We start from the raw sequence: 18153 nt of genomic DNA on the forward strand, positions 1-18153 counted from the left end.
AATGCCTTTAATGCCTTTTTTTTAAATATTTTTATTAAAATTTGTTTGAATTTTTGTTTAGATGCCAATACGAAATTAGGGTAGCAAATTGTCATTATTATTATTATTAAACAGAACGATAAGAAATCTGTTCAAATCAAGAATAGTTGTTCTATTATACTAATTAGACGAGTTTACTAAGTTACTAATTCACGAGGCTTAACGGATATATTATTAAAAAGTATAAACTCTATAATTTATAAAGTGAATACCCACTTGATTCCTGACAATTACTTCGAAAGAATAATGAGATTCTCAAAAAAAAAAAAAAAATATTCAATCTGGTTTTTAATTTTTTTTGAATTGATTAGTTCATGTACAAAAAAAAATAACATTGACATTTTTTTGGTACAGGACCTCGTTGTCCTTTTGAAATAATTATTAAAGACCAAATTGAGTTTTTTTTGTTCCTGTTGTCTTTTGAAATAATTGTTAAAGACTATTTTAAATTTTTCTCCAATTCATAGCGTTAACAAATTATGGTATTAAAACGGCTCAATTTTATCGAAATGGAACCTATATGTGTGCTTTTCTTGGATATGGAAGCATGGGAGACTAAACGTATATGTGGGACAGCTTTGTGTATGAATTTTACATGCGAAATCTCACGGTCCGATTTGTATGCTAATGAGAACTAAAATTTGGGGTGCTCTAAATCGGACCCTCAGTGTAGTACAAGTCGCATGGTCTGAGTTCCATGCTATGATTTTGAGAAGAACTTGGACCCTCCGTTTTGAGTGCAGATGAAAATTGTTTGGTGATCGGCGAGCTCAAATCGCATGGTCCGATTGCCTTTCTTAATATTATTTTAATCATGTTAACCTAGTCGAAGGGTGCGAGTTCGTTTAAGTGGTCTATATAAAAGTGGGAAGTGAACTCATAACTTGTTCGCGTCTTCTTCCCGAACTTGAGCGGCTGCCTCTTCTGTTTCTTCTTCCTCGTTTTGCTGTTTTAAAGTTGAAAATCTAGTAGCTATTTCTATGCTTTTTTTGGTGATTCACAGAAATGAGTGATAAAGTGTTACTAAAAGTGTATTATTTTGGTCAGATTTTACTACAAACATCTGAATGCTTTTTAATTTACATATAGTTGCATGAATGGTGCTGGACGCTGATATGGGAGAGGTGTGTGCTAAACATTTTTGTGGTGTCAGTGGAGGAACTAATCAGACCATGCGAGTTGGGATAGAGGAGCTACTCGGACCCTGCGATATGCGACTGCCACACGGACCGTCCGATTTGCGTTTAACCAAACGCACGGTCCGATTTCCTCTCGCCTGGACACGCGTCGCGCAGGGTTGGCTCGGAGAAGCGGTGCCCTGAAACCAAACCAAGACCAACTTACCTACTCTCACCATCCGAATTAACTCATTCTCACATTTCACTCTCAACCTCACTCCCAGCTTCTTCTTCTTCCTTTCACCATAGTTCTGAACGCTACTTGCTTGAAGAAAGAAGAACATGCCAAAAAAAAATAATTTAAAGATGTTGATCGACCTGAGTTTCATATTATTCATTATCTTAGTCATTCTGATTATGTAAGTGTTATTTTTAAATTTTATAAATTTTTTTATATTTATAATTATTATTGTTAGAAATATAATTATTATGATTATTGTTAGAAATGCAAGTTAGAAATATAAATAGAATGATTATTAGGATATTTCCGTATTTGTTAGATATTTTTAAAAATTTGTCTGAATTTTTTTTTCTATTTTTTATTATAAATGTTGTTATTAGGAAATTTGTTATTATTATTATGCTTGCTGGTTTGTTATTATTACGAAAATGTGAACAAAACCCAACGGTAGTTAATTTTTTAGAGAGAATGTAACATTTTTTGTAATTTTTTATTAAATTTTATTATTATTATGATTGGAAAAAACCGTGTAAATTTTTTTACTATAACTGTTATGGATGAAGTTAAACGTTATTGTTATTGTGAGAAATTGTTAGTACTTACTGAATGATTAGTGTAATTATTTTTATTAAAGCACGTTAGGTTTCATCATGAGGATATTTAAATTTTCTTAGTTGTAATCATCATTATTAGCAAGTTAATTGTTCTTACCGTTGTTAGAAAATGAAGGATACTGGTTAGTAATATTTTTTGATAGTTGAGGAAATAATGTTTCAATGATAGTAAATTAGTAATTATTATCAGATATTATGGTAGATGTTGTAAATTCAGAATTTTGATTAGGAATTTTTGCATTGATAATTATTTTCATTAGTTGTTAGTTATGAATAAAATTAAGGCTTAATAATTAATTTTAGAAGTAAGACTAATTAGAGTTAAAAAGATTTAGTAAAATGATTCATGATAGTCATATAGTAATTGTTAATGAGCTGACTATGAATTTGTTATCTTTTTTTGTAGAAATTAAGAATGTTGACTTGTAATCACCCAGTTCCTCCGAATCGGTACAACGATAGGGCGGAGGTCCTTTTACGACTTACAGGTTTTTATCATGCATCGCAGATTGGGGTAGTGCAGTGTCAGAAAGCATTGGTGAATGCTCTGATCGAACGTTGGCACCCGGAAACACATACGTTTCACCTTCTCATTGGTGAATGTGCCGTGACTCTTGAAGATGTGGCTCTAATTCTTGGTCTTCCCACTGATGGTCTTCCAGTCATAGGGATGACAATGAGTAGTTTTGAAGCGTTGGAGGTGGAGTGTTTGATTCAATTTGGAGTTGCACCGCGTAAGTCGGATTGTAGAGGTAGTTGCATAAAACATACCTGGCTGCGGGATCTAAAAGAAAATTTAGAGTTGACTGATGATATCAGTATACAGAGGTATGTGAGGTGCCATATTATGTTGCTGATCGGGACGATCTTGTTTGGGGATAAGTCTGGGGCAGGTGTGCACTGGAAATTTCTACCCTTGCTACGTGATTTTGTTAGTATTGGACAATATAGTTGGGGAGCGGCATGCCTAGCACACCTCTACAGGGCGTTATGCAGGGCATCTCGTTTTAACTGCAAGGAAATAGATGGTCCACTAACGCTTCTACTCGGTTGGGCTTGGATCAGGCTACCATATCTATCGCCGCTACCTAGGGAACCCCGAAGTTTTTCACTAGCAAACAGGTAATAATTTGTTACAATGTGCCCGTATCTTGATATTTAAGATTCAGTTAATGCTAGTTGAGCTAATTGAATATATCATATTAGGTGGCGGAACTGGGAGCGTGGTGATCAACGATATAGATATCTGAAGTTAGCTCACTTTAGGAAGGCATTCGATGAACTTCAGGAAGGGCAGGTGTGTTTTAATTAAAGAAGTATTAGTTTCCAGCTTAGGGTCTGAGACATAATTATAAAGCATTGTTATTGTTATTGGCATTGTGGATTGTCATCATGAGGTTCCTTTATTTTTTCCAGTTTGTTTGGGTTCCTTATGCTGCGGATCACGTGGATCCGAACATCATTCCTCCTGAAATTTACATGCAGTCGGTTGTCTGGAGCGCTACAGTTCCGTTGGTATCATTTGAATGTATCGAGTGGCATGCTACCGATAGGTTTAGGCGACAGTTTGGTTTTGTTCAAGGACTACCTAATCAGGAGCGGAATCTAGAAAAGGCGCATGGAGAAGTCCTGACTAGTCCCAAGAATCTTAACTGGGCCACGGCACCGAGTCATTCAATTTGGGTGATGCATTGGTCAAACAGGTATAACTACGTTCTATCTGAGCTTCCCATGCCTTCACAGCATCCATTAGATAGTTACATGCATTGGTACCGATCAAAATTTGGGGACCACTTGAACTTGTCAAATCTTGTGGGTCAAGAGAATGATGAAGGTGATCAGGATATGGATGAGGGTGATCAGGATATGGATGAGGATAATCAGGATACCGATGAGGGTAGTTAGGATATGGATGATGACAATGAAGGACAAGAGCCACATTCGCCGCATATATTACCTCCAAACCCGATTCCAGAAGAACAACCTCAGTCCTCAAGCCAGTATGTACCTCAGACACAGTTCCCCCCATCATTTCCAATAAGTCAACAATATTGGGGTACCTCACAGTTTGAAATAGGAGAATGAGGTTCTTTTAGCCAGTTTCTTGGGTTCATGTCTGCAGATGCTGGACTATCACAATATGGCCATCAGCCTGAGTTCATGGCAGGTAGGTATTCATTGGATGCAAGGTACCCGGGCCATACCTCATCGGTTGCTTCTGGGGGATTTGTATCGGTTGACTCTAGTAGGAGTGACGGTGGATGCAGAGCTTTTTTTAGTCAGAATCCTAACCGTGTTTCCATGGGACTCATTGAGGAAAATGCTAACACACTCGAGAAAGAGACCGATGCGTATCTAGTAGATGACCTGGATGACGAGGATGATCATGATGATGATGAAATAGAGGAGTTCGATGAGGATGAAGAATCTCGTAATGATGGTATTATGTTGTGTATTTTACTTTACATGTTCGATTAGTTATTTATTTTTTGTTCATAATTGGCATCTCTATTTGATTTTTCCTGAATGATACGTGGTATATGTGTTGCTTTGATTACCTGATGTACTACATTTAATTGTTATTTATAAATTGTATACAGGTCAGGCACGCACTCCGGATGACACCTCCAAAGGTTACAATCTGAGGATTGATCCACCACGTCGTAGCGCTAATCGCTACACTCCATCTGTCTTCAAAAAGGCGGCCAAGAAATGCAAGAACTTTGTGAAGGATGTAAACTGGGCCATCAGAAAGTAGTTGTGGTGTAAATTATTTATTTAAGTATTAATCACGTGGACTATGTTTATAGTACTTTGTATCTGTTGGACATTATGAATTACTGAGCTGGACTATGCTAAGATTTCTACTGTATGTTTAGAGTATTTATGCATTAATGACCCTATTCAGGTATTATTGATCTGGACTATGTATTAATGTTTCATAAAATCTGAGTATATTGCTACAGATATCATGTCAATATACCTCAGTTGGACAATTGAGATCATATTATAACAAGCTACAGGTATCCTATATGTAGTGTTGTAAAAACTGGACAGGACTGGTCGGTTCAATCAGTAAACCTGTGAACCGGACCGGCCGGTGCAATCACAAAACCTGTGAACCGGATCGGCCGGTTCAATCAGAAAACCTATGAATAGGACCGGCCGGTTCAATCAAAAAACCTGTGAACCGAACTGACCGATTCAATCAGAAAATATGTGATCCGGACCGGCCGGTTCAATCAGAAAACCTGTGAACTGGACCGGCCAGTTCAACAAGTATGCAAATTATAATATATTTATGTGATACCTATCAGTTTTACTTTTTAATAAATGCATGTAGTATATATTAAAATAATAGATATAAACTACTTAATAAATTATTAAAACTCAAAAATAAAAACTATTTTAACATAAAAACAAATTAAAAACGTTATACAATGTTACATAATAGTCCGATTTCGAGTGATTTTATACAATGTTACGTATATCAGGTCAAGTTACCTCAAATGGACAACCCATGCCATACTAGTGCCGTGCTACACCTACCATACTGTGAACCTATTGAGCATCTCCGTTGGCATTTGTACCAGCTGACTGACGGCATCTACTACGACTATGTCCCTCAGCTCCACATAGCCTACATCGCCTAGGACGACGTAACATTCGCGTGTCCATCTCATTCAAGAAGTGCGTCATCCTCGGGAGACCTTTCGAGACGCGTCTCAGGTACGGATTCGGTACGAAACGAGGACCATTGTACGTAGGCCATGTCGTAGAGTTACCTAGTGGCCTAAACCTTGCTCGGTACACCCGCCGAACTTGGTCCATCTTATACACATCATGCACATACAGTTTTCAATCCAGTCGCTGGTTGGCGCAACATGCGAACACATGTCTGCAGGGGATCCGGTCTACCTGGAACTCACCACAGTCAGATCGAAGACCACATAGATCGACTGCAAACTCCAGTCCGCTTGGCATCTCACGCACCTCGAAGACCTCATTCTGCCGGTCAAAACAACTGACCTGAATGTTTCCTGATGCAAGTTGGTTTGCATGCAACTTCGAGGTCACGACATCGGAGAACACATGGCCAGCATTAATCCGCGCTTCTGCCTCCGCTCTTTTTCTAGTGAACAGCTCGTTTAGCCTGTAGAATGTTGCCTTCACAAGAGCAGTAATGGGAAGATTGCGTGCACCCTTCAACACTGAATTGATGCATTCCACTAGATTCGTCGTCATGTGACCCCATCAGTATCCACCATCAAATGCCAATGCGTACTGTTCGCGAGGAATTCGGTTTAACCAGTTTGTATACGCTTCCCCCCGTTCCCGTAATCGCTGGTAACGCACTTCATACTCCCGTACCGTCCTCGAATATCCTAGAGGATTGCAACAAAAAAAAGAATAATTATAGATGTCAAAACAAATGTTGAAGGTTATTTCTGTTAATAAGTTACTTAAATTTAGTAAATGGTTACCAATGTTGATGACCAATTTTTAGAGGTACGGTGCCTTGAATTTTCGCAGAAAATTCGACTCTATATGCCTGATGCAGAACATATGAAAAGCTCTAGGAGGTGACCAAGCTCCGTTACTGCGTTCCACAGCTGCATTGATGGATTCGTGTCGGTCGGATATTAGGCCTACACCATCCCGAGTGACAACATGTTGACGAAGATTACTAAGGAAGAAGTGCCATGCATCAGAAGTCTCTCTCTCCACAATAGCAAACGCAATTGGGACGATATTGTTGTTGCCATCCTGTGAAACTGCCACTAGTAGACAACCCTTATACTTTCCGTACAAGTGAGTCCCATCCACCTGGACAATTGGCTTACAATGTCTGAATGCCCTAATACAGGGGTAATAACTCCAAAATACTCGATGCAGTACTCGAATATCACCCACCAAGTCATTGCCTTGATATGCAGGCATAGTCTCAAAATGGACAATAGCTGATGGCTCCTTATGACACATGGCCTCAAACTATATAGGCAACGCTTCAAACGATGCTTCCCAACCTCCAAATATTCTTTCTACTGCCCTTTGACATTTTATGCGAAGTGTACGCAGTATGGGTCTGGGTGTGATTGGCTTATCAGGGTTAGCATGATCAGCAGGGGGTACTGCATTGAGTATTTTGGAGTTATTACCCCTGTATTAGGGCATTCAGACATTGTAAGCCAATTGTCCAGGTGGATGGGACTCACTTGTACAGAAAGTATAAGGGTTGTCTACTAGTGGCAGTTTCACAGGATGGCAACAACAATATCGTCCAAATTGCGTTTGCTATTGTGGAGGGAGAGACTTCTGATGCATGACACTTCTTCCTTAGTAACCTTCGTCAACATGTTGTCACTCGGGATGGTGTGGGCCTAATATTCGACCGACACGAATCCATCAATGCAGCTGTGGAACGCAGTAACGGAGCTTGGTCACCTCCTAGAGCTTTTCATATGTTCTGCATCAGGCATATAGAGTCGAATTTTCTGCGAAAATTCAAGGCACCGTACCTCCAAAAATTGGTCGTCAACATTGGTAACCATTTACTAAATTTAAGTAACTTATTAACAGAAATAACCTTCAAGATCTGTTTTGACATCTATAATTATTCTTTTTTTTGTTGCTATCCTCTAGGATATTCGAGGACGGTGCGGGAGTACGAAGTGTGTTACCAGCGATTACGGGAACGGGGGGAAGCGTATACAAACTGGTTAAACTGAATTCCTCGCGAACAGTACGCATTGGGATTTGATGGTGGATAGCGATGGGGTCACATGACGACGAATCTAGTGGAATGCATTAATTCAGTGTTGAAGGGTGCACGCAATCTTCCCATTACTGCTTTTGTAAAGGCAACATTCTACAGGCTAAACGAGCTGTTCACCAGAAAAAGAGCGGAGGCAAAAGTGTGGATTAATGCTGGCCATGTGTTCTCCGATGTCGTGACCTCGAAGTTGCATGCAAACCAACTTGCATCAGGAAACATTCAGGTCAGTTGCTTTGACCGGCAGAATGAGGTCTTTGAGGTGCGTGAGATGCCAAGCGGACTGGAGTTTGCAGTCGATCTACGTGGCCTTCGATGTGACTGTGGTGAGTTCCAGGTAGACCGGATCCCCTGCAGACATATGTTCGCATGTTGCGCCAACCAGCGACTGGATTGGAAACTGTATGTGCATGATGTGTATAAGATGGACCAAGTTCGGCGGGTGTACCGAGCAAGGTTTAGGCCACTAGGTAACCCTACGACATGGCCTGCGTACAACGGTCCTCGTTTCGTACCGAATCCATACCTGAGACGCGTCTCGAAAGGTTGTCCCAGGATGACGTGCTTCTTGAATGAGATGGACACGCGAATGTTACGTCGTCCTAGGCGATGTAGGCTATGTGGAGCTGAGGGACATAGTTGTAGTAGATGCCGTCAGTCAGTTGGTACAAATGCCGACGGAGATGCTCAATAGGTTCACAGTATGGTAGGTGTAGCACGGCACTAGTATGGCATGGGTTGTCCATTTGAGGTAACTTGACCTAATATACGTAACATTGTATAAAATCACTCGAAATTGGACCATTATGTAACATTGTATAACGTTTTTAATTTGTTTTTATGTTAAAATAGTTTTTATTTTTGAGTTTTAATAATTTATTAGGTAGTTTATATCTATTATTTTAATATATACTACATGCATTTATTAAAAAGTAAAACTGATAGGTATCACATAAATATATTATAATTTGCATACTTCTTGAACCGGCCGGTCCGGTTCACAGGTTTTTTGATTGAACCGGTCGGTCCAGATCACATGTTTTCTGATTGAACCGGCCAGTCTGGTTCACAGGTTTTCTGATTGAACTGACCGGTCCTATTCACAGGTTTTTTGATTAAACCGGCCGGTCCGGTTCACAGGTTTTGTGATTGCACCGGCCGGTCCGGTTCACAAGTTTTTTGATTGAACCGGCCAGTTTTGTCCAGTTTTTACAACACTACATATAGGATACCTGTAGCTTGTTATAATATGTTCTCAATTGTCCAACTGAGGTATATTGACATGATATCTGTAGCAATATACTCAGATTTTATGAAACATTAATACATAGTCTAGATTAATAATACCTGAATAGGGTCATTAATGCATAAATACTCTAAACATACAATAGAAATCTTAGCATAGTCTAGCTTAGTAATTCATAATGTCCAACAGATACAAAGTACTATAAACATAGTCCACGTGATTAATACTTAAATAAATAATTTACACCATAACTACTTTCTGATGGCCCACTTTACATCCTTCACAAAGTTCTTGCATTTCTTGGCCGCCTTTTTGAAGACAGATGGAGTGTAGCGATTAGCACTACGACGTGGTGGATCAATCCTCAGATTGTAACCTTTGGAGGTGTCATCCGGAGTGCGTGCCTGACCTGTATACAATTTATAAATAACAATTAAATGTAGTACATCAGGTAATCAAAGCAACACATATACCATGTATCATTCAGGAAAAATCAAACAGAGATGCCAATTATGAACAAAAAATAAATAACTAATCGAACATGTAAAGTAAAATACACAACATAATACCATCATTACGAGATTCTTCATCCTTATCGAACTCCTCTATTTCATCATCCTCATGATCGTCCTCGTCATCCGGGTCATCTACTAGATACGCATCGGTCTCTTTCTCGAGTGTGTTAGCATTTTCCTCAATGAGTCCCATGGAAACACGGTTAGGATTCTGACTAAAAAAAGCTCCGCGTCCACCGTCACTCCTACTAGAGTCAACCGATATAAACCCCCCAGAAGCAACCGATGAGGTATGGCCCGGGTACCTCGCATCCAATGAATACCTACCTGCCATGAACTCAGGCTGATGGCCATATTGTGATAGTCCAGCATCTGCAGACATGAACCTAAGCAACTGGCTAAAGGAACCTCCTTCTCCTGTTTCAAACTGTGAGGTACCCCAATATTGTTGACTTATTAGAAATGATGGCGGGAACTGTGTCTGAGGTACATACTAGCTTGAGGACTGAGGTTGTTCTTTTGGAATCGGGTTTGGAGGTAATATATGCGGCGAATGTGGCTCTTGTCCTTCATTGTCATCATCCATATCCTGACTACCCTCATCGGTATCTTGATTATCCTCATCCATATCCTGATCACCCTCATCCATATCCTGACCCACAAGATTTGACAAGTTCAAGTGTTCCCCAAATTTTGATCGGTACCAATGCATGTAACTATCTAATGGATGCTGTGAAGGCATGGGAAGCTCAGATAGAATGTAGTTATACCTGTTTGACCAATGCATCACCCAAATTGAATGACTCGGTGCCGTGGCCCAGTTAAGATTCTTGGGACCAGTCAGGACTTCTCCATGCGCCTTGTTTAGATTCCGCTCTTGATTAGGTAGTCCTTGAACAAAACCAAACTGTCGCCTAAACCTATTGGTAGCATGCCACTCGATACATTCAAATGATACCAATAGAACTGTAGCGCTCCAGACAACCGACTGCATGTAAATTTCAGAAGGAATGATGTTCGGATCCACGCGATCCACAGCATAAGCAACCCAAACAAACTGGAAAAAATAAAGGAACCTCATGATGACAATCCACAATGCCAATAACAATAACAATGCTTTATAATTATGTCTCAGACCCTAAGCCGGAAACTAATACTTCTTTAAGTAAAACACACCTGCCCTTCCTAAAGTTCATCAAATGCCTTCCTAAAGTGAGCTAACTTCAGATATCTATATCGTCGGTCACCATACTCCCAGTTCTGCCACCTAATATGATATATTCAATTAGCTCAACTAGCATTAACTGAATCTTAAATATCAAGATACGGGCACATTGTAACAAATTATTACCTATTTGCTAGCGGAAAACTTCGGGGTTCCCTAGGTAGCGACGATAGATATGGCAGCCTGATCCAAGCCCAACCGAGTAGAAGCGTTAGTGGACCATCTATTTCCTTGCAGTTAAAACGAGATACCCTACATAACGCCCTGTAGAGGTGTGCTAGGCATGCCGCTCCCCAACTATATTGTCCAATACTAACAAAATCACGTAGCAAGGGTAGAAATTTTCAGTGCACACCTGCCCCAGACTTATCCTCAAACAAGATCGTCCCGATCAGCAACATAATATGGCACCTCACATACCTCTGTATATTGATATCATCAGTCAACTCTAAATTTTCTTTTAGATCCCGCAGCCAGGTAAGTTTTATGCAACTACCTCTACAATCCGACTTACACGGTGCAACTCCAAATTGAATCAAACACTCCACCTCCAACGCTTCAAAACTACTCATTGTCATCCCTGTGACTGGAAGACCATCAGTGGGAAGACCAAGAATTAGAGCCACATCTTCAAGATTCACGGCACATTCACCAATGGGAAGGTGAAACGTATGTGTTTCCGGGTGCCAACGTTCGATCAGAGCATTCACCAATGCTTTCTGACACTGCACTACCTCAATCTGCGATGCATGATAAAAACCTGTAAGTCGTAAAAGGTCCTCCGCCCTATCGTTGTACCGATCCGGAGGAACTGGGTGATTAAAAGTCAACATTCTTAATTTCTACAAAAAAGATAACAAATTCATAGTCAGCTCATTAACAATTACTATATGACTATCATGAATCATTTTACTAAATCCTTTTAATTCTAATTAGTCTTACTTCTAAAATTAATTATTAAGCCTTAATTTTATTCATAACTAACAACTAATGAAAATAATTATCAATGCAAAAATTCCTAATCAAAATTCTGAATTTACAACATCTACCATAATATCTGATAGTAATTACTGATTTACTATCATTTGAAACATTATTTCCTCAACTATAAAAAAATATTACTAACCGATATCCTTCATTTTCTAACAACAGTAAGAACAATTAACTTGCTAATAATGATGATTACAACTAACAAAATTTAAATATCCTCATGATAAAACCTAACGTACTTTAATAAAAATAATTACACTAATCATTCAGTAAGTACTAACAATTTCTCACAATAACAATAACGTTTAACTTCATCCATAACAGTTATAGTAAAAAAAATTTAAAAATTTTTAAAAAATTTAAAAAAATTTACACGGTTTTTTCCAATCATAATAATAATAATAAAATTTAATAAAAAATTACAAAAAATGTTACATTTTCTCTAAAAAATTAACTACCGTTGGGTTCTGTTCACATTTTCGTAATAATAACAAACCAGCAAGCATAATAATAATAACAAATTTCCTAATAACAACATTTATAATAAAAAATAAAAAAAAAATTTCAGACAAATTTTTAAAAATATCTAACAAATACGGAGATATCCTAATAATCATTCTATTTATATTTCTAACTTGCATTACTAATAATAATCATAATAATTATATTTCTAACAATAATAATTATAAATATAAAAAATTTATAAAATTTAAAAATAACACTTACATAATCAGAATGACTAAGATAATGAATAATATGAAGCTTAGGTCGATCAACATGTTTAAATTTATTTTTTTTTGGCATGTTCTTCTTTCTTCAAGCAAGTAGCTTTCAGAACTATGGTGAAAGGAAGAAGAAGAAGCTGGGAGTGAGGTTGAGAGTGAAATGTGAGAATGAGTTAATTCGGATGGTGAGAGTAGGTAAGTTGGTCTTGGTTTGGTTTCAGGGCACCGCTTCTCCGAGCCAACCCTGCGCGACGCGTGTCCAGGTGAGAGGAAATCGGACCGTGCGTTTGGTTAAACGCAAATCGAACGGTCCGTGTGGCAGTTGCATATCGCAGGGTCCGAGTAGCTCCTCTATCCCAACTCGCATGGTCCGATTAGTTCCTCCACTGACACCACAAAAATGTTTAGCACACTCCTCTCCCATATCAGCGTCCAACACCATTCATGCAACCATATGTAAATTTAAAAGTGGTATTAAAACACCATGTTAAAGGCAATAAATGTCTACAAACGGTCACATCAGAAAACAAAAAAAAAAAAGAAAAAAGAAATTTAAAAGATAACATACTTTTTACTCTATCACTTAAAACCACTACTAACTTAAGAATTGACATATTATTGCAGGTTATACGAACAACATTTATTTAAAATATTAAATTTTTTTTATTTTTTTTATTTTATTATCAAAGTTAGTTATTTATTCATTTCTAATGGAGAAATGAATACACAAGGAGTGTGGGTCCATTTTGAATAACCAAAGAAAGTTACAACAGGATACTCACATTTCATAAAAGAATATATATATAATAAAATAACTTTACAGAGAGAGAAAGTATATCTAAGAAATGGTTAAAACTCATTAGAGAGTTCTATGGCCACCATTGCTGTGCTATATGGGTTCGAGGACTACTGCCAAAAAAATTAGTTGGTTCTGATCTTGCCATAGCTTCCCAAAGAGAGTTGTTGTCGATCTTGATTTCTTCTTCTAATTTGGTCCTTTTCAGCTCTTCCATGGCAGCAAGCCACCATCTCTAGAACGACGTAGGGCTATTGGACATGCAAATAGAGCTGAGTTCTGCTTTGTTTCAGGCCTGAATTGCATGAGTGTCATTGTAAGTTGCTCTCCTGGTTTGGTTCTAACACAATTCAAATTAGGATTCCCAAAGCTCCACAGCTCATAACCTCAACAATAAATATGAATATTTGGCATCGTCTGTTGGTGCGGAATTTAAAGTTCATAAACTAACTGTCAAGTGTGCCGAGTTGTACCAAGTAGTACCTCAAGTGAATGAGGGTCGATCCCACGAGAATTGATGGATCAAGCAACAATGGTCAAGTTATTTGCTTAGTCAGACAAACAGAAAGTAGTGTTTGGGTCTCAATTGCATTAACAATAAATAAAAAAATCAGAAAGCAAATAGTAAACAAGTTGTGAAATATATATGGAGAAACAGTTAATGCTTCAGAGTTATCTATCTTCCGGATTGACTTTTCTTACTAACTATTTTAATCATGCAAGATTCAATTTATGGCAAACTATATGTGACTAAACCCTAATTCCTTAGACTTATTTAGTCTCCTCTAACCTTCATCAATCGCCAATTTCTTAGTCACTTAATTCTAATTAGAGGGTGAAGTTTAATTCTAGTTTATATGCCACAGAAACCCTAATTACCCAAATATAAGAGGATTATATGTCACTATCCCGTTAAGTCTAGATAATTAGAAGTTTAGGAGAAATTGTTTTCAAACTGTTGTTCAAGTAAAGAGCTTTTTCAAGTTGTACAAGAACTCAATTAGAATCAAGGTCATACTTCCGTTCCACCCAGATTCATAAAATAAAGAACGAAAACAATTCTTGAATTATAAATCAGTACATGAATTAAAATAAAAAAATAATAGTATCAATCCAAACAATAGACAGAGCTCTTATCCTTAACAGTGGAGGTTTAGTTGCTCATGGTTCAGAGAGAAAAACTAGGATTCCAAAAAACTGTAAATTGCGGAATAAGGTAGAAGAGAAGAGATTAGAGATGAGCCCGAAGGGCTGATTCTTTTCCCTTTTATATCTAACCCTAATTAATGTAGAAATATATTTCCTAAAACTAAATAATATCTTTTCCTAATTATAAAAGAAATAAAGTTTAAATCAAAATTAATTTAATTGATTCACGTGTGCCTGTAGACGAATTGGGGACCACTTGACTTATTAAGGTTGACGCCTGATGAGCGGATATTTTATACACTTTTTGGGGTTAATTTCATATAGATTTTAGTATATTTCAGTTAGTTTTTAGTTTATTCTCATTAGTTTCTAGGCAAAATTCATATTTCTGGACTTTACTATGAGTTTGTGTATTTTTCTGTAATTTCAGGTATTTTCTGGCTGAAATTGAGGGAGCTGAGGAAAAATCTGATTCAGGCTGAAAAAGGACTGCTGATGCTGTTGGATTCTGACCTCTCTGTACTCAAAATGAAATTTCTGGAGCTACAGGAGTCCAAATGGCGCGCTTCCAATTGCGTTGGAAAGTAGACATCCAGGGCTTTCCAGCAATATGTAATAGTCCATACTTTGCTCAAGGATAGACGACGTAAACTGGCGTTAAACGCCAGTTCCATGCTGCTGTCTGGCGTCCAGCGCCAGAAACAAGTTACAAAGTGGAGTTCAACGCCAGAAACAGGTTACAACCTGGCGTTGAACGCCCAAAACAGCCCAGGCACGTGAGAAGCTTTAGTCTCAGCCCCAGCACACACCAAGTGGGCCCCAGAAGTGGATTTCTGCACTATCTGTCATAGTCTACTCATTTTCTGTAAACCTAGGTTACCAGTTTAGTATTTAAACAACTTTTAGAGATTTATTTTGTATCTCATAACATTTTAGATCAAAATTTTGTACCCTTTGACGGCATGAGTCTCTAAACTCCATTGTTGGGGGGTGAGGAGCTCTGCTGTGTCCTGATGAATTAATGCAAGTAATTCTGTTTTCCATTCAAACATGCGTGTTCCTATCTAAGATATCCATTCGCGCCTAACTATGGAGAGGGTGATGATCAGTGACACTCATCACCTTCCTCACTCCATGAACGTGTGTCTGACAATCACCTCCGTTCTACATCCGATTGAATGAATATCTCTTAGATTCCTTAATTAGAATCTCGGTGGTATAAGCTAGATTGATGGCAGCATTCATGAGAATCCGGAAAGTCTAAACCTTGTCTGTGGTATTCCGAGTAGGATCTTGGGATTGAATGGCTGTGACGAACTTCAAACTCATGAGTGCTGGGCGTAGTGACAGCCGCAAAAGGATAGTAATTCCTATTCCGGTACGATTGAGAACCTGCAGATGATTAGCCGTGCGGTGACAGCGCATTTGGACCCTTTTCACTGGAAGGATGGATGGTAGCCATTGACAACGATGATCCACCTACACACAGCTTGCCATAGGAGGACGTGCATGCGTGAATCAGAAAACAGAGGAAAGCAGAATTTCAGAAGACAAAGCATCTCCAAAACTCCAACATATTCTCCATTATTGCATACAAGTATAATTTGTGTTCTGCCTCTTTTCTCCTTGCAATCATATTTGATAAGTGAATTATTTTATTGTCTTCCTGACTAAGAGGTATAAGATAACCATAGATTGCTTCAAACCAACAATCTCCGTGGGATCGACCCTTACTCACGTAAGGTATTACTCGGACGACCCAGTGCACTTGCTGGTTAGTTGTGCGAAATTACATTGTGAAGTAATTTTCGTGCACCAAGTTTTTGGCGCCGTTGCCGGGGATTGTTCGTGTTTGAACAACTGACGATTTATTTTGTTTCTTAGATTAGGAAAATTTTTCTTTTTGGTTTAGAGTCTCTTATTATTGTTCTTGGTTAAAAAAAAAAATACTTCTTCAAAACAAGTGTTACATTCATAACTCATTTGGCTAGAGCGTTAGTCTGTGTTCTTGGTAATTGGGTTAGAATCTTTTATATTCTTTTCAAAATCTTCTTTTTCATAAATAATAATTTCTCTATTAAATTTTGTACCAAACTTTAAGTTTGGTGTTTTCTTGTTGATTTCCCTTTGGTTTTCGAAAATTTTGGTTTGGTTTTCTAAAAATTTTAAGTTTGGTGTTCTTTCTTCATGTTCTTGTGTTCTTGTGAGTTTTCAAAGTGTTCTTGAGTTTTCCTTGTGTCTTGATCTTAAAATTTTTAAGTTTGGTGTTCCTTGGTGTTTTTCCTCCAAAATTTTCAAAAACAAGGAGCATTAGATCTAAAAATTTTAAATCTTGTGCTATCTTATTATTTTTCTCTCTCCTCTTTAAATTCAAAAATATCTTTTCTCTCTATTTTAAAGCAAATTTTTGAAATTTGCCTTTAAAATTCAGATTTTTATTTCAAAATTTAAAACCTTTTTCAAAAATCATCATATCCTTTTCAAAACATCCTGACCACTTTCTCTCTCCTCATTTTTTCGAAAATTTTCAACCATTTTTATTTATTTTATTTTACATCATCTCCCTTTCTCCATCATGGATCTAAGTGGAATTGAACAGTCCAGGAGGACTCTGGGGTCATATGCTAACCCATCTACTGCTTCATATGGGAGTAGCATCTACATACCCTCCATTGGAGTCAGTAGCTTGATGCTTGGGAGAGATACAGAGAGATGCTACGAAAATGCCCCTCTGAAATGTTTTCAGAGTGGGTTCAGTTAGACATCTTCTATTATGGGCTTGCAGAAGGAGCTCAGATGTCTCTAGATTACTCAACTGGTGGATCTATCCACATGAAAAAGACAATTGAAGAGGCTCAAGAGCTCATTGATACAGTTGCCAGGAATCAGCATCTGTACCTAAGTAGTGACCCTTCCATGAAAGAAGAGGTTAAAACAGTAACTGCTAAACTCAGTCTTGTAAAACAAGCTGCTGAATTCAATCAGCAATTGGACTTTCTAACAAAGCAGTTAGCCGAATTCAGGGATAAACTACAAGAGACAAGGATGGCTAATATAAATATGGAAGAACAATTGAAGCAAACAAAGCAGCAGCTGCCAAGACAAATAACAGAAGAATGCCAAGCAGTTCAATTAAGAAGTGGGAAAACATTAAATACCCCACCTCAAGGCAGCAAAGAGCTAAGGAATGAGCAAACCACCCAAAATTCACCTGAGGACAGTAAGAGCCCAGGGAAAAGTAATTCTGGCATTAAAACGCCAGCAATCTGGTGGAAGGCTGGCGCTGAACGTCCAGACCATGCCCAAGACTGGCGTTCAACGCCAATAACAAGCAAGGACTGGCGTTCAACGCCAATAACAAGCAAGGACTGGCGTTCAACGCCAGAAACAAGCAAGGATCTGGCGCTGAACGCCCAAAATGGGCAAGATCTAGTGCTGAACGCCCAAAATGGGCACAGTTCTGGCGTTCAGACGCCAGGAACAGACAAGGAGTTGGCGTCTCGCGTCACTCCAGCTTCTAACTCTGGCACTCAATTGCCAGTGAGGGATCAGACACACACAAGTGCTGATGACAATCCCTCTAAAAAGGCTTCTTCAACCACTTTTGTAGGCAACAAACCTACAGCATCAACATGGCTGAGAGTCTCGAATTAGAGTTGGAAGACATCTTTAAAGATGTTCAGCCTGATTTGGAGGATTCAGAGGAGATAAAAGAGCCTCTG

General features: G+C 38.3%; 2 protein-coding genes across 2 annotated transcripts; one reads left to right on the top strand and one right to left on the bottom strand.

Annotated features, from left to right (window-relative positions):
- LOC107646858 (serine/threonine-protein phosphatase 7 long form homolog) lies at positions 2428–3917 on the top strand. The gene is made up of 3 exons (XM_016351004.1): positions 2428–3134; positions 3219–3309; positions 3429–3917. The coding sequence occupies exons 1-3, from the start codon at positions 2428–2430 to the stop codon at positions 3915–3917; spliced, it is 1287 nt and encodes a 428-aa protein (XP_016206490.1).
- LOC107646857 lies at positions 5574–6953 on the bottom strand. Its single transcript, XM_016351003.1, has 4 exons — positions 6614–6953; positions 6298–6397; positions 5931–6165; positions 5574–5843 (listed from the first exon to the last, which is right to left on the bottom strand). Exons 1-4 carry the CDS (start codon positions 6951–6953, stop codon positions 5574–5576), a joined length of 945 nt encoding a protein of 314 aa, XP_016206489.1.

This window comes from Arachis ipaensis, chromosome B06, assembly GCF_000816755.2.
Source record: "Arachis ipaensis cultivar K30076 chromosome B06, Araip1.1, whole genome shotgun sequence".
NCBI classification, from domain to species: Eukaryota; Viridiplantae; Streptophyta; class Magnoliopsida; order Fabales; family Fabaceae; genus Arachis; species Arachis ipaensis.

Excerpts from the sequence above, each read along its gene's own strand:
- LOC107646858 (XM_016351004.1), top strand. The coding sequence starts at position 2,428 with ATGTTGACTTGTAATCACCCAGTTCCTCCGAATCGGTACAACGATAGG. Across the intron at positions 3,135-3,218 it reads AGTTTTTCACTAGCAAACAG|GTGGCGGAACTGGGAGCGTG; the intron begins GTAATAATTTGT and ends ATATCATATTAG. Across the intron at positions 3,310-3,428 it reads ATGAACTTCAGGAAGGGCAG|TTTGTTTGGGTTCCTTATGC; the intron begins GTGTGTTTTAAT and ends TATTTTTTCCAG.
- LOC107646857 (XM_016351003.1), bottom strand. The coding sequence starts at position 6,953 with ATGCCTGCATATCAAGGCAATGACTTGGTGGGTGATATTCGAGTACTG. Across the intron at positions 6,166-6,297 it reads AACCGAATTCCTCGCGAACA|GCTAAACGAGCTGTTCACTA; the intron begins GTACGCATTGGC and ends AACATTCTACAG. Across the intron at positions 5,844-5,930 it reads CTGACTGTGGTGAGTTCCAG|ATGGACCAAGTTCGGCGGGT; the intron begins GTAGACCGGATC and ends GATGTGTATAAG.